Source organism: Colias philodice, chromosome 19 (genome assembly GCF_061535455.1).
Source record: "Colias philodice isolate Cphi_HAF_F1 chromosome 19, ilColPhil1 Martin Lab GWU primary, whole genome shotgun sequence".
NCBI classification, from domain to species: domain Eukaryota; kingdom Metazoa; phylum Arthropoda; class Insecta; order Lepidoptera; family Pieridae; genus Colias; species Colias philodice.
Window position 1 is genome coordinate 8,747,695 of NC_143104.1, and position 15,537 is coordinate 8,763,231.

At 34.8% G+C, this 15,537-nt stretch overlaps 1 protein-coding gene across 2 annotated transcripts; it reads left to right on the top strand.

The window, feature by feature from the left end:
• Nucleotides 1-6,788: 6,788 nt before the first annotated feature.
• Nucleotides 6,789-12,968, top strand: LOC149480089 (uncharacterized). Of its 2 annotated transcripts, none has more exons than XM_089707354.1 (4): nucleotides 6,789-6,932; nucleotides 10,612-10,864; nucleotides 10,967-11,047; nucleotides 11,168-12,968. In XM_089707354.1, exons 1-4 carry the CDS (start codon nucleotides 6,924-6,926, stop codon nucleotides 12,565-12,567), a joined length of 1,743 nt encoding a protein of 580 aa, XP_089563480.1. In that variant the 5' UTR covers nucleotides 6,789-6,923; the 3' UTR covers nucleotides 12,568-12,968. The 2 variants fall into 2 exon arrangements, with proteins under 2 accessions (XP_089563480.1, XP_089563481.1); XM_089707355.1 differs by lacking the exon at nucleotides 6,789-6,932 and adding an exon at nucleotides 10,206-10,325.
• Nucleotides 12,969-15,537: the final 2,569 nt, after the last annotated feature.

A 15,537-nucleotide genomic window follows, 5' to 3' on the forward strand; every position in this document is an offset into this window, starting at 1 on the left:
AACGAACAACGAACAACGAACACGAACACAATCAAATTCAAATTCAAATTCAAATTCAAATTCAAATTCAAATTCAAATTCAAATTCAAATTCAAATTCAAATTCAAATTCAAATTCAAATTCAAATTCAAATTCTAACTCGAACACGAACACGAACACGAACACGAACACGAACACGAACACGAACACGAACACGAACACGAACACGAACACGAACACGAACACGAACACGAACACGAACACGAACACGAACACGAACACGAACACGAACACGAACACGAACACGAACACGAACACGAACACGAACACGAACACGAACACGAACACGAACACGAACACGAACACGAACACGAACACGAACACGAACACGAACACGAACAACGAACAACGAACAACGAACAACGAACAACGAACAACGAACAACGAACAACGAACAACGAACAACGAACAACGAACAACGAACAACGAACAACGAACGACGAACACAACACGAACACGAACACAATCAAATTCAAATTCAAATTAGAACACGAACACGAACACGAACACGAACACGAATACTAACACGAACACGAACACGAACACGAACACGAACACGAACACGAACACGAACAACGAACAACGAACAACGAACAACGAACAACGAACAACGAACAACGAACAACGAACAACGAACAACGAACAACGAACAACGAACAACGAACAACGAACAACGAACAACGAACAACGAACAACGAACAACGAACAACGAACAACGAACAACGAACAACGAACAACGAACAACGAACAACGAACAACGAACAACGAACAACGAACAACGAACAAAGAACAACGAACAACGAACAACGAACAACGAACAACGAACAACGAACAACGAACAACGAACAACGAACACGAACACGAACACGAACACGAACACGAACACGAACACGAACACGAACACGAACACGAACACGAACACGAACAACGAACAACGAACAACGAACAACGAACAACGAACAACGAACAACGAACAACCAACAACGAACAACGAACAACGAACAACGAACAACGAACGACGAACACAACACGAACACGAACACAATCAAATTCAAATTCAAATTCGAACACGAACATGAAACAACGAACAACGAACAACGAACTCAAATTCAAATTCAAATTCAAATTCAAATTCAAATTCAAATTCAAATTCAAATTCAAATTCAAATTCAAATTCAAATTCAAATTCAAATTCAAATTCAAATTCAAATTCAAATTCAAATTCAAATTCAAATTCAAATTCAAATTCAAATTCAAATTCAGTCAAATTCAAATTCAAATTCGAACACAAACATGAAACAACGAACAACGAACAAACACCGAACACCGAACACCGAACACCTATTGTTGAGCCAATTTAATAGGCAACATTTGACGTCTATCAATTTTATCTTCATAGGGTGGTAACCTGCTTAAAAACATCGATTAAAGTGAATTAATCGATACGGACTTGAAACATTTGTCAATCGAACTTGAAACACATGTCAATAATTTATGATGATTTTTATTCCCAAGTAATCAATGCATTCGATTCTAGATGTCAGTTTTCGATTTTTAGAGTAACGTCTCTGGTATTTAAAAAGAAAAAACGTTTATTGACACAAAATTGTAGCGACGTCTGATCTTTAAATCAGAAATTGTTTATTATGTTTAGAATGGTTTATCAGTAAAATCAATGCCTAAAATTACTTGTATCGGTCATTATTGTTATAAATATGTAATCGTAATTGAAAAAGAAAAATCAGATGTTTTGCGCGAAGTGACAGTAGTACCCACCTCAACGCTTCGCTTATGAGGCGTGCAAAAGTTAAGCAAATGTGCAGTTCTAACAAAACGAAATATCATGTTATTCTATGTCGTCGTTACTAGGTTACGTTGTTGAATTTTGTTGAACTGTCAAATGTCGCCTATTAAAATGGCTCTACTATAACACCAAACACCAAACTGTATCATTTTTTGGGAATAAATGTTTTTCTTTTCTATTCTATTCTATTCAAACACCAAACACCAAACACCAAACACCAAACACAGAAAGAGCCAGCAATAAAATCGAAACCGGAAGTAGAGTTAATTTTGAAACCGGTTTGCTCGAAAATCGTCCACGCCAGCTTAACTGTCGATTTTCGGTAGTGAAACATAAAAAAAAAATTTGTTGCTCCTCACATCGTTCACCGGCACAGTGTACAGAGCCAGCAACAAAATAGAAACCGGAAGTAGAGTTAATTTTGAAACCGGTTTGCTAGAATATCGTCCACGCCAGCTTAACTGTCGATTTTCGGTAGTGAAACATAAAAAAAAAAATTGTTGCTCCTCACATCGTTCACTAGCACAGTGTACAGAGCCAGCAACAAAATAGAAACCGGAAGTAGAGTTAATTTTGAAACCGGTTTGCTAGAAAATCGTCCACGCCAGCTTAACTGTCGATTTTCGGTAGTGAACCATAAAAAAAAAATTTGTTGCTCCTCACATCGTTCACCGGCACAGTGTACAGAGCCAGCAATAAAATAGAAACCGGAAGTAGAGTTAATTTTGAAACCGGTTTGCTAGAAAATCGTCCACACCAGCTTAACTGTCGATTTTCGGTAGTGAAACATAAAAAAAAATTTGTTGCTCCTCACATCGTTCACTGGCACAGTGTACAGAGCCAGCAACAAAATAGAAACCGGAAGTAGAGTTAATTTTGAAACCGGTTTGCTAGAAAATCGTCCACGCCAGGTTTACTGTCGATTTTCGGTAGTGAAACATAAAAAAAAATTTGTTGCTCTTCACATCGTTCACTAGCACAGTGTACAGAGCCAGCAACAAAATAGGAACCGGAAGTAGAGTTAATTTTGAAACCGGTTTGCTAGAAAATCGTCCACGCCAGCTTAACTGTCGATTTTCGGTAGTGAACCATAAAAAAAAAAATTGTTGCTCCTCACATCGTTCACTGGCACAGTGTACAGAGCCAGCAACAAAATAGAAACCGGAAGTAGAGTTAATTTTGAAACCGGTTTGCTAGAAAATCGTCCACGCCAGCTTTACTGTCGATTTTCGGTAGTGAAACATAAAAAAAAATTTGTTGCTCTTCACATCGTTCACTAGCACAGTGTACAGAGCCAGCAACAAAATAGAAACCAGAAGTAGAGTTAATTTTGAAACCGGTTTGCTAGAAAATCGTCCACGCCAACTTAACTGTCGATTTTCGGTAGTGAAACATAAAAAAAAAATTTGTTGCTCCTCACATCGTTCACTGGCACAGTGTACAGAGCCAGCAACAAAATAAAAACCAGAAGTAGAGTTAATTATGAAACCGGTTTGCTAGAAAATCGTCCACGCCATCTTAACTGTCGATTTTCGGTAGTGAAACAAAAAAAAAAATTTGTTGCCCCTCACATCGTTCACCGGCACAGTGTACAGAGCCAGCAACAAAATAGAAACCGGAAGTAGAGTTAATTTTGAAACCGGTTTGCTAGAAAATCGTCCACGCCAGCTTAACTGTCGATTTTCGGTAGTGAAACATAAAAAAAAAATTTGTTGCTCCTCACATCGTTCACTGGCACAGTGTAAAGAGCCAGCAACAAAATAAAAACCGGAAGTAGAGTTAATTATGAAACCGGTTTGCTAGAAAATGGTCCACGACATCTTAACTGTCGATTTTCGGTAGTGAAACATAAAAAAAAAATTTGTTGCCCCTCACATCGTTCACCGGCACAGTGTACAGAGCCAGCAACAAAATAGAAACCGCAAGTAGAGTTAATTTTGAAACCGGTTTGCTAGAATATCGTCCACGCCAGCTTAACTGTCGATTTTCGGTAGTGAAACATAAAAAAAAAATTTGTTGCTCCTCACATCGTTCACCAATCAATACAAATTCACAATTTTTTTTAATTTCGCTAATTTTTCATCGCCAGCTTTACGTTTACCCAGTTACCTTGACGGAAGCCAAATTGCGATGGAGAAAGAAGGTTGTTGTCTTCTAGTTAAGTACCTAGAAGACAACAACCTTCTTTCTCCATCGCAATTTGGCTTCCGTCAAGGTCGATCTACAAATGAAGCTGTTCATGAAATAGTGAATTCTATAATTACAACAGTAGACAAGAGGAAGAAATGCCTGACAATATTTCTCGACCTAGCAAAAGCTTTCGACACGGTTTCTGTCCCACTTTTGCTTTCTAAGATGGAAAAACTGGGTATTCGTGGTATTGCCCTACAGCTATTCCATGACTATCTTTCTGGTAGGAAGCAGAGGGTTAAGGTCAACTCTTTTTTGAGCAATGAACTTTCTGTTGACTTTGGAGTGCCGCAGGGAAGCATCCTGGGCCCAACTCTATTCTTGATCTACATAAACGAATTGGGAAGCCTTAACCTTACGAATGGCAAAATTATTACTTTTGCTGACGATACGGAAATGTTTTTTGAGAGTGATAATTGGAATGATCTCTTCATTACTGCTCAAATAGGGTTCAATAAGGTTAATTCATGGCTACAGAGAAATATTCTTACCCTAAATGCTTCTAAAACTAAATACATATGTTTCGCACTTAAGTCAAATGTGCTTCCACCGCCTTCTTTATCTCTAAAAGCTCATACCTGTGACCAAGAAAATCCCCTGTGCCTTTGTTCTCCGATTGAAAGGACTGAGAGTATAAGATATTTAGGAGTAATACTTGACCAATGTCTTACCTTCAAACCGCATATCAATGCCTTAGTGTCCAGAATGCGTAAACTTATTTATATTTTTAAGTCACTTAGACACGTTGCTGATCGTCGTGTCATTAAGATTGTATACAGTAGCCTGTGCCAGTCTCTAGTGGATTACTGCATTACCTCGTGGGGAGGTGCCGCTAAAACATACTTACTCGAATTGGAGAGAGCTCAACGTGCGGTACTGAAAGTAGCTGGAGGTTTTCCTTATCGTTTTCCCACTTTTGACCTGTACAGATTCTGGGACGTTCTATCTGTAAGACAGTCTTTTATACTCCAAACTGTCCTTAAGAAACACCAGCAACTTACGTATAATCCTGAATCGATAAAAGATAAGAGGCGAAAGGACACAGTTTGTCACATGGTTAGATTTTATTCAAAATTATCTCGGAACTTCTATTGTTATCTCGGCAATGATCTTTACAATAAATTAAATAAAATTCTCAATATTTACCCTCTCAATCGATCCAATTGTAAAATCAAAATCTCTATGTACCTGAAAACCTTAAACTACGATGATACAGAAAAACTTTTGTGCAACGTTATATAAAAAAAAAAAAAAACTATTTGCTTCCGCTTTAATTAATCCCCGTTTCTTTTGACTTCAGCAAAGACATTCTTCATTCATCAGCTCAGACTTCATTACTATACACTCACTCATACACGCACACACCCATATACACATTCCACATACGCACATACACACACACAACAACCATCTATTTTTTTTTACTTGTTTTTAGTTATTTTATTTTTATACTATTTTACTGTTTCTTTTGTTTTATCCACAAGCTTGCTGCAAATTCTGCAAATTCTATCCATACGACTGCTACATTGTATTTTGGATATACTAAGTGGGGCCTGGTGACCCGTACCACAGGTTCTACAGAACCCACTTCGGGCACCAGCTCTCATAAGGTTGCCTAATATATTATGTGTATTTTTCATTAATTGTCATTTTTAACCCTTGTGAGAGAGACAAATAAAGGTTTTATTTATTTATTTATTATTTATTTACGTACCTGTGAAATGTGCAGTTATATCTTGCATAAACGATACTAGAAAATACACAAAATTGAAATCCAGTATCACATTTCATCAGTAAGTCGATTGTTATACTTATTTTTATGAAAATAAATCTAGCATCGCGGGGGTGAAGGGGAGGTGGGAGGCGGACACGCGCAGGCTCGCTCGCGCACCTCACTGCCGCCACGTGTGACGTGATCTTAGTGATGTGACCTGACCAACGCTGTACTCGATATAAAGTTTACTAGAAGAACTATATTTTAACAAATTATTTATTTAACTTTAAAATTAAAACTCTTTTAAAAATGTATTATAAATAAATTTGTGGTGTGTTTTGTATGATAGACTTTCTAATATTATGAATGCAAATGTATTATAGTGTAAATGTAAAGTATGTAATGTTACGATATATTTTCTGAAATATCGCTAAATTGATTTTGAACATTTTATAGTAGAATGGATAAAATTAAATAAAAAAATTAATTAATATGATTTCTTATATTATCATTTTAAATAACTAATTATTTCTTATTTTTATTTAACATTTTTAAAACATTATTATTATTGTTTCATTTATTATTAAAGAAATAGCACCAAACCCGAATTTTTATTTTATTAACTTTAATATCGAACTCGTTTTTCTGATATTCATAAACATATTTTTTTTTAAGTACATAAAATTAATACAAGAAATATTCAAATGGAATAAACACTTTATTCTCTTGGCAAACAAATTTAAAATGACATATTTATACTTTATTCATACATTTCTCCTTAAATAACATATTGAACATAAAATTTACAAAAGATACATATTTATTTACATAACTTATCGATAGCTCGGCAGTCGGCACGCAATTGATACCTACCCATCCCTATTTGTCACACACACATCTATAGCTCATCTGCCTACGATGCGCACTGAGGAATTTGTGCAATACACTCGCTCTATACTACTGTAATAATATATTATACTCTAAGATTAATTATCCATGTTTGACATAGAGTATGCAAACAATTACGGTTGTCAAATGTTTTTGCAACTGTCATGCACCACGACACTTGTACTTCCGCCTTCGACCGGGCCGCTCATCTGTATTGCGCGAGCGCCAACTCTTGAAAACACGTATCGCAAATCGGATAATTGGCGTAAATTCATTGAGTGCTGCAGCATGTCTAAGGTACGTGGTGCATTGTTTTGCTGCTCACTATTACTGAACATCGATATAAATTTTCCCTTATGCTATAATTATCTCACTCCAACAAAAAAAATATAATATAAAGATACAAAAATAATGGATATTTCGCATATTTAAGTACGTCTATAATACTTGTATTCTGATACGAAAACTGTTTAACAAGGAAATTCATGATACATACAGATATCACTTTAACTAAGAGGAAACGAAATTCTAATCTAGAACAAAATATATGTACTGACAATCTAAATATCCAGTCCGTACCTACTATGGCTCAAACAGTTTTCTTCGTGACGGAATTAAAATATACAATAGCCTACCTACAGATATAAAACAAGTAAAATCATCAGGATTATTCAAAAAGAAATTAAAACTTCATATACTACAAAATGAAAATATTCCCTATAATAACTATCGTGTATACATCTTAAAAATATAAATGAATAAAATAAAGTCAGCAATATAAATAAAATTAACAACGATCACATCTATTAAAAAAAATTACAATTACTTCAAACAAAATATAATATAAAGTGTTAAAAATAACATAAAAAGTATATTATATTGAAAAATAATCATAAGAGTTAAAAATCATTGTAACATATTATGAATTATTATATTATATACCTACATGATGTCCATCCATCCTGTTTTCGTCTATCTGATTAGCTTAAAGTATAAAGTTATTAATTTACGGTACCAGTTCATAAACACGTTATACAGTGATAAAGTTATCACAATATTTGGGACTGTTATGCTCATATTATTTTGTTTCATGATATGTTATCTGCAAACCAACTCAAGACTCTTACATACAATCACTTTATGATATAATAATTAATAATTATAATTTATAAACCTTATAAAAATTACTTGATTCAATTACTCCAGCATACTATTAAATAACTTTCTAGGAAGATCCAACCGAATAATATCAAATCGAAACAGTACTATTATAGTTGTCAACAAATCAATTAACATACAATACTTTAATTACTTTTACTCCATTGAAAAGTTACATTTGGGGTTGCATTTTTTTGAGGACGCAATTTTATTTTTTTGATGTGTAGGGGGGGTCAGTATGAAGCTATCACCAAGTTTGTGGGGTCGCCACCCTTGTCCCACGGCCGCCATCTTGAAAATAGCGGTTGATATGGTTTTTACGATATATCTCTTAAACTATTTATTTGATGAAAAACATTGAGTAACATTATTTGTTGCAAATTAAATTCTCTACAACTTTGGTCCAGTAACTTTTTGTCGTAGAACTATAAATAAAAAAGTTATAAGCGAAAATGTTCAGAAATTAGAGATATTTTTATTTTTCAATAAAACTTTTTTTTATAATTTTACGAAGAAATGATATCAGACCATTTTTGTAGATTGTTTTTCGAGGAACAACTTTTATATACAACATTTTGTCATTATGTAAATAGCTAAGGTTTTACAGCGCTCCGAAGTGAGTACTAATTTTCAGTACTCTGATCTATACAGTATACTTATATTATGTGTGTAAATAATAATTTGTCATCAGTAATTGTTTTTTTTTGTTATTATAATATTTTTAATAATTAATTTTGCAATATTATTAATAATTAATTATTGAATCTTTTCCCCACCACCCAGGAGATAGAGTCTGGAAGCGCGTTTTTTTTACGTCGAAAAGCAGGGCTGAAATGTTCTGTAGTGTGCTTCCATTGTTGTGGAGTCTGGGAAAAGAGCCAATAGCCAATATATTATGTATAGTTACTACTGAAAAATAGTACTCACTTCTGAGCGCTGTAAAACCTTAGCTATTGACGTAATGAAAAAATGTTGTATATAAAAGTTGTTCCTCGAAAAACAATCTACAAAAATGGTCTGATATTATTTCTTCGTAAAATTATAAAAAAAAGTTTTATTGAAAAATATAAACATCTCTAATTTCTGAACATTTTCGCTTATAACTTTTTTATTTATAGTTCTACGACAAAAAGTTACTGGACCAAAGTTGTAGAAAATTTAATTTGCAACAAATAATGTTAACGATATTTTTTATCAAATAAATAGTTTAAGAGATATATCGTAAAAACCATTCCAACCGCTATTTTCGAGATGGCGGCCGTGGGACAAGGGTGGCGACCCCACAAACTTGGTTTTAGCTTCACACTGACCCCCCCTACATATCAAAAAAAACAAAATTGCGTCCTCTAAAAAACTCAAGGTTAGGCCTAAAAAATGTAACATTTCAATGAACTATTTATTTTTATCTCTACTGAGGATTTCGTAATAACCACTTCGTGAAATTAAATACTGTTTATGAACTGAATCCTACTGCTTACTGTGGAAGGGCTTATAGACCGGGAGATACTGACACAAAATTTCGAGTCATTTGTAACAGGATGGCGGTTCTACAGGGTTCTTAGTACGCAATGACAAAAAGAAAAATGATGGTGTGAACGCTGGTACCGGCGGCTTAGTCGCGTGGGCGTTAGTCGAACTCGTCGGAAAATAGCGAAAGTCAAACGATTTGTAACAGTATGGCACTTATTTTTCCTGTAAGTTTGAGGATCAACGAATATAAATACAAAATTTCAAAGATCTAGGTGTTGGAAATCTTCACTTATATAAATTAATAATAAATTTATTTTTCAAGTATGACAGCACTTTTTCTCCCTACTAGAAGTATGGCAAATATAATAATGGTCACATTTTATCAAATACTCTCCAAAAAGCCAAATGCAATACTGGTACAAAAAGATAGGCGAAATAAAAAAATTTTGCAGATTTTCGGCGGTATGGCGACCATTTGGAATCGTCCGAAAAGTATGGCATGGCGATTTTCGTAAATGGCTGCACGACGATGGTTACCTGTGCAAAAGTTAGCTTGGTACAAATGGTTGAATAATTGTTTTTTTTTAATCAACACATTCGCGTCGGTATGGCGGGCTGTAAGTCATACCGGAAAAGTATGGCATGACACTACCGCCTACTTCTTTTTTATGGGCTATCGGTAAATTCTAAAATTTTTGTGTTACAAATCGTTTGACTTTCGCTATTTTTCCGACGAGTTCGACTAACGCCCACGCGACTAACCCACCAGTACCAGCGTTCACACCATCATTTTTCTTTTTGTCATTGCGTACTAAGACCCCTGTAGAACCGCCATCCTGTTACAAATGACTCGAAATTTTGTGTCAGTATCTCCCGGTCTATTACGCAATACGTAACGTTTTTCCCCTACCACTGCAACTGGACCAATGCGATAAGTACAACCAGTTGTAAAAATAGAGGTCACAGTTCGACAATCGCTTCGCTATCACTTCGCTATCGCTACAACGCGTCAGTTGTGACGATGTTTTGATTGTTACAAAAGATACATAGCTGAGATAGAAGGTAAGAATCAATTTGGTAATCACCTCATTTAAATAACATTTCTAGGCCAATAATCAATGAAATCGAAAAAAAAATCAGACACCTTAAATTACAATTTTTTTAGTGATAATCATAATTTCCTTGCAACTAACTCATCTTATCTTCATTTTTAGGTTAAAACTAATAATTATCATAGTCAAATCCACTGTTTTATTTTAAAGAGATTGGTGATTAATAATTGCGACTAATGTTGTTTTCACAATATTAAATTACTTGAAATTTACGGAAGTGTTTTTGATTGTTTCAGATGAGACGTAATAGTGATAATGAGCCAGCATTCTATGTTGTTCAATTCATAGAACTGCCTTTTGAAGAAATTGATGATTACGTATGCGTGCCGTGCGCTTGGGTGGTATTACGCTTAGCGGTGAATGACAAGACCGTTGCAGTTGCTTACCCTAAAGACGAAGATCCTTTTGATACGAGAGATCGCGTGAAGAGGAAAGAGCGATACAATGATGAGTGGAGATTTTATTTCGCCACTATCAAACATGAGTCAAGTGAGTTTAATTAAATGTATCAGTTAATAGATCGTGCGTTATATTATTGAAGTATATTAAGATTCAGAACATCTCATAAATTAAAAGGATATTTTTTTTCAGATTCTTTCAATGAAGCAGATATTTGGATCGCTACGAGAAATGATTATGGACCTTTGGTTGAAGAAAAATCAAAATTAACAGGTGAGAATCAAATTATTTTATCAGTGTTCACAATTGAATTTTAACTGTAAATACATTTTTGAATACTACTTATTTTAAATTCCAAGCTTTCCAAATAATAATAATAATTTTTAATTTCAGATACACAACCAAAGTTTTCGAAATTGCGCAGTGCCAACAAAAACCATTCGTCGGAATCCAATGATAATTTTCGGAAACCTCTGCCCAAGTCAGAATCAAAGAAAGAAGTTGATGAAGAACCATTGAAACTAGATGAATCTGCTCAGTCCTCTAGTGCGGTTGATAATGACGCCAAATTAGAGCGTAGATCTCCAAAAAGAAAACAGCCGGTTATCATCCAGTATAACCAATCAATGGAAAATTCTCACGCAGAAGAATCTTCTGTTGTTTCTCATGCTGAAGAAAGTACTGAACCAAGGTCTAAAACTCTGCGTACTGATCAAACCGAACATGCTTCAAGCTCACCCGTAAAAGACGTAAGTTCTGCAGATAGACCCACAGCTGCCCAAAACTTTACGGGAAGGAGCCGTCAGATGAATCTCAAATTTATTTTAGAGCAACAAATGTTGTACAACTTTGCTACCCTCTTTACTCAAATGCGCTCTACTTTGCAACATACGACTGATATGTACAACACCTTACGGAGTTCCATCCACGATACTGCCGAGATATACAGTAAGGCTAAGGATGCCGTCAAAGAATTTAACACAGCGGGAAACGCAGCTAATAATGCAAGGAGCCGTGAGATGAATCTCAAATTTATTTTAGAGCAACAAATGTTGTATTACTTTGATACCCTATTTACTCAAATGTACTCTACTGTGGAACATACGACTGATATGTACAACACCTTACGGCTTTTCATCCACGATACTGCCAAGATGTACAAAAAGGTTTTGGGTGCCGTCGAAGAATTTAACACCGCGGGAAATGCATTTCCTTCGAGCAACCCAATACTAGATGTGGAACATCTAGTATTGGCTGAAGAAAGACGCACTACATTATCAGCGAGTGCTATTTTTAGTAATCAAAATCAACATAGTAATGATGTTGCTAACAAAACGCCGAAAAAAAAACACAAGAAGTTGTTCCGTTTCGTTTTACCACCGGAATATGACGCTTATGATTCAAGATGGACATTGAAGTATCCAACATATCTGCCAGGGCTCGTAGAACTTGTACCTGAAAGCCATGTTTACGTCAACTACGAAGACTTCAAATACTGTCAGCAAGTATCGAAAGATTGCCCATCATTAGCTAGACGATTATTAACAGAAGTCTTCACCAGAAATGCACTGAGTGTTTGTTCATCAATGAGTGAGACAGCGAAGGCTTTTATCAGTGTCGGCTCTAATATAAGGCCAGATTTAGATGACCATGCGTGTTCGGTACTGTTGAATTTTGTTATAGAGCATGGACTCCAACGTGGTTGGAATACTAGTCTAAAACCTATCATGGATATGTTACACAGTAAGACGCAAGAGATTCGGTTCCATTTTGGTATAATGGTTGAATGTTGATGACACAAATTGGGCCTACGGCACTTCAATGGGCAAATACTGCCCGAACAAAACTTGACGTCGTCATGTTGTTATTAAGGAGATTCCCGTCAGCGAAGCGGAGTAAAATTGGTTTGCAAGATCAAATTTTTTATGCATTTGCAATTATTATATGACGCTTTTAGAAAAAATAATCAATACACTTCAAGATATTGCCTAAAAAGTGTGCTAATTTGTTACACAACCACATTGTTTAACCTTGAGCTTGAAATATGAAATTATGATAAAATTTAATTTTCTACTCTTGTAAATGAAAAAATCAATTTAAAAAATAGCTTTGTAGTTCAATTATAGATCTTATGCAATTAATCACATTTTACTTTGTAGTGACTAAGTATTAGGATTAGAAATAACAACAATTTAAGTTTATTATAGTTAAATAATAAATAAATAAATAAATAAAATAAATCTTTATTTCACCTTTTGATTAGGTATTACAATATTGAATATGAGGCTCAGGCTCTCTTGCTAGGCATAGCCTGTGTTAAGAGTCCATATCGATTTTAGAGTGATTTTGACTTGTTTCTGTAATTCTTTATGCGCTCGTTTAACAAAACTAAATTAGTAACAATGTGTTTTATTATCTTAAATTAAAGATTCATTCAATATCTAAAATATGTTCGAGACAATTTATTGATATTCATTGTCCAGTTTGTTTAATAGCCAATAACCTGAGGCGTGTTTCAATTTTTTCCATTTTTCGGATTTATACATGTTATCTATGAGCAAATTTGAGTAAGTTACAGATATGACAAGAAAGACGGCCGTCGCCGGCGTTGTAGTATTGTAATACTACCTTTACAATTATCAATCAATACATAGTATAAATCAGAGTTGCAGAATGTATGTTCGCCTAAAACTTTACAACTGCTGGACCGATTTTAATGAGGTTTGCACCATTAGATAGAGCGTAATTTCCAGATTGCATACATTGAAATCCGTTGTATTTCATGAATATCAGTTTACCCGGATGACTTCGGGACGGAATGCTAGTTTATCTATAATTTTCAAAACAAAGTCTAGTTTTTAAGTTTTCAGTTGGATGAATAGGTAGTAGTAAAACATATAAGATATTTTATTACTAGTATAAAATCGTCTAATACGGTTCAAGTGATATGATTGTCTCTTCTGCACTCGACTTAATCTTTGAGGACTTTCTTTCGATAATTCGGGAATTTCCCCAAAATAGAAGATGGTTTTTGTCATCATATACTTAAAATATAGAACGCGATTTTCGTTGTTTTTATTTACTTAGTTGCATTCATCTGGACAGCGTGTCTAGTTTTCAGCAAAGTTATTTAGCGAAGTGGGAACAAATTCCGGAATTTTCTTTGTGGCTTTCACGTTATAAGGATGATGAGTTCACCGCATTTTGTAAAGCATGCAATGCGAACCTGCAAAGTAGATAAGCATCTATAAAACTAACATTTATTGTGAGGATGAATAATTAAAACGTGTTAAGAAAATCAGTATTTTTATTGGTATATCTGTCATATGTAAGTCGGTATATTTCAGTATTTTTTTGAGGTGCCTCGGTATTTTTGTAAAATTTAATCTGGTCACACTGGCAAACGCTGTTACGGCAGACCGCGCTCCGCGCTTTAGGGAGTAGGACGTGTTGCGCTGCTCCGTCAGACACAAAATTACTAAAGTACGTTTTTCCCGCGCGTAGTAGTCGGGAAGCCCACGATACTAGATTAGAATTGGTGGAGTAGACGATAACGAGATAATAAGGTCCTATAATGTTTCCACTTTGAGCGCTTTCAGCCTTTTCTACTCGACTACAGGATGATCGCGTTCAAACGTAAAAATACTAGCTTTCGTCCAGCGCAATTTTGTATTAGGACTCTTAAGAGAGCCAGTCCCTTCCCTTAATACATCGTGATCTTCATAAAGGTAAAAATGAAAAGAAAATTTATACAAAGACAAAAATAAAAATAATAGGGGGGATAGCCAACCCAATTAATGTGTGGTGTGTGTGTATGTGTACGTACGTAAGTGTGTGAGTGTGGGTGGATGTGTGTGTGAGTGTGTGTTTTAAAGTTATTATATTTTTTATAAATTAAATCAATTCCTGGACATTTTTCGGAAGCAAAATGTTCGATCACTATTTCATTAAAATCCGATATTGATTGAATATATTTTTTTTTCTCAAAGGTTCTCAAAGTTCTCTTAGTTGTAATATTTGTAAGTAGTGACCACGATCACAACTTGAACAATCGAGCCTTTCTTACAAAAAACACACAAAACCTAAATACGAAATACATATCGTGTTCCATATTTTTGTACCAACCTTAATAAACAACAGAAAGGCATATTCATAAATAAAATATATATATTTACGCTACAGGAAACCCTAATAAATCCGGCATAACCAAAATCATTTATTAATTCAGTGTAATGTACCCACTGAGAGCACAGGTGTGTCGAATTGTAATCAATTAATATTACTGCGAGACCAATAGAGCTCCCTGGAGGTAATTTACTTTGGCTTATTAGGCTCTGTTGCTCAGTACTATTGTTCCATTTGAGCGAATAAATTAAAATTTCTCCCCAGAAACCTGAGAATTCCGGAATATATTTTCTTATTGTTGGCTTTTAGTGGGCCATGTCGAAATCTCCATTTCTTTGTACCTTTATTAATACTAGTAATTTACGTTTCAAACACAATTTTCATCCCATTTTCTCGAGTTAATAATGGACAACAAAAATTTGTTATTGCTTTTATTTTATTTGAAACTAGCGGTCCGCCCCGGCTTCGCCCGTAGTACATATTTAAGTTTTCTCTACATAAGAACCATCCTCGTACTTCAAGGAATATAATAAAAAAACAATTATCGAAATCGGTTCAGCCGTTCACACGTGATGCCGTGACAACGCGAAACGGGTTTCTTTTATATATATGTCACGGCTAAAGGTAGGTGAGAACAT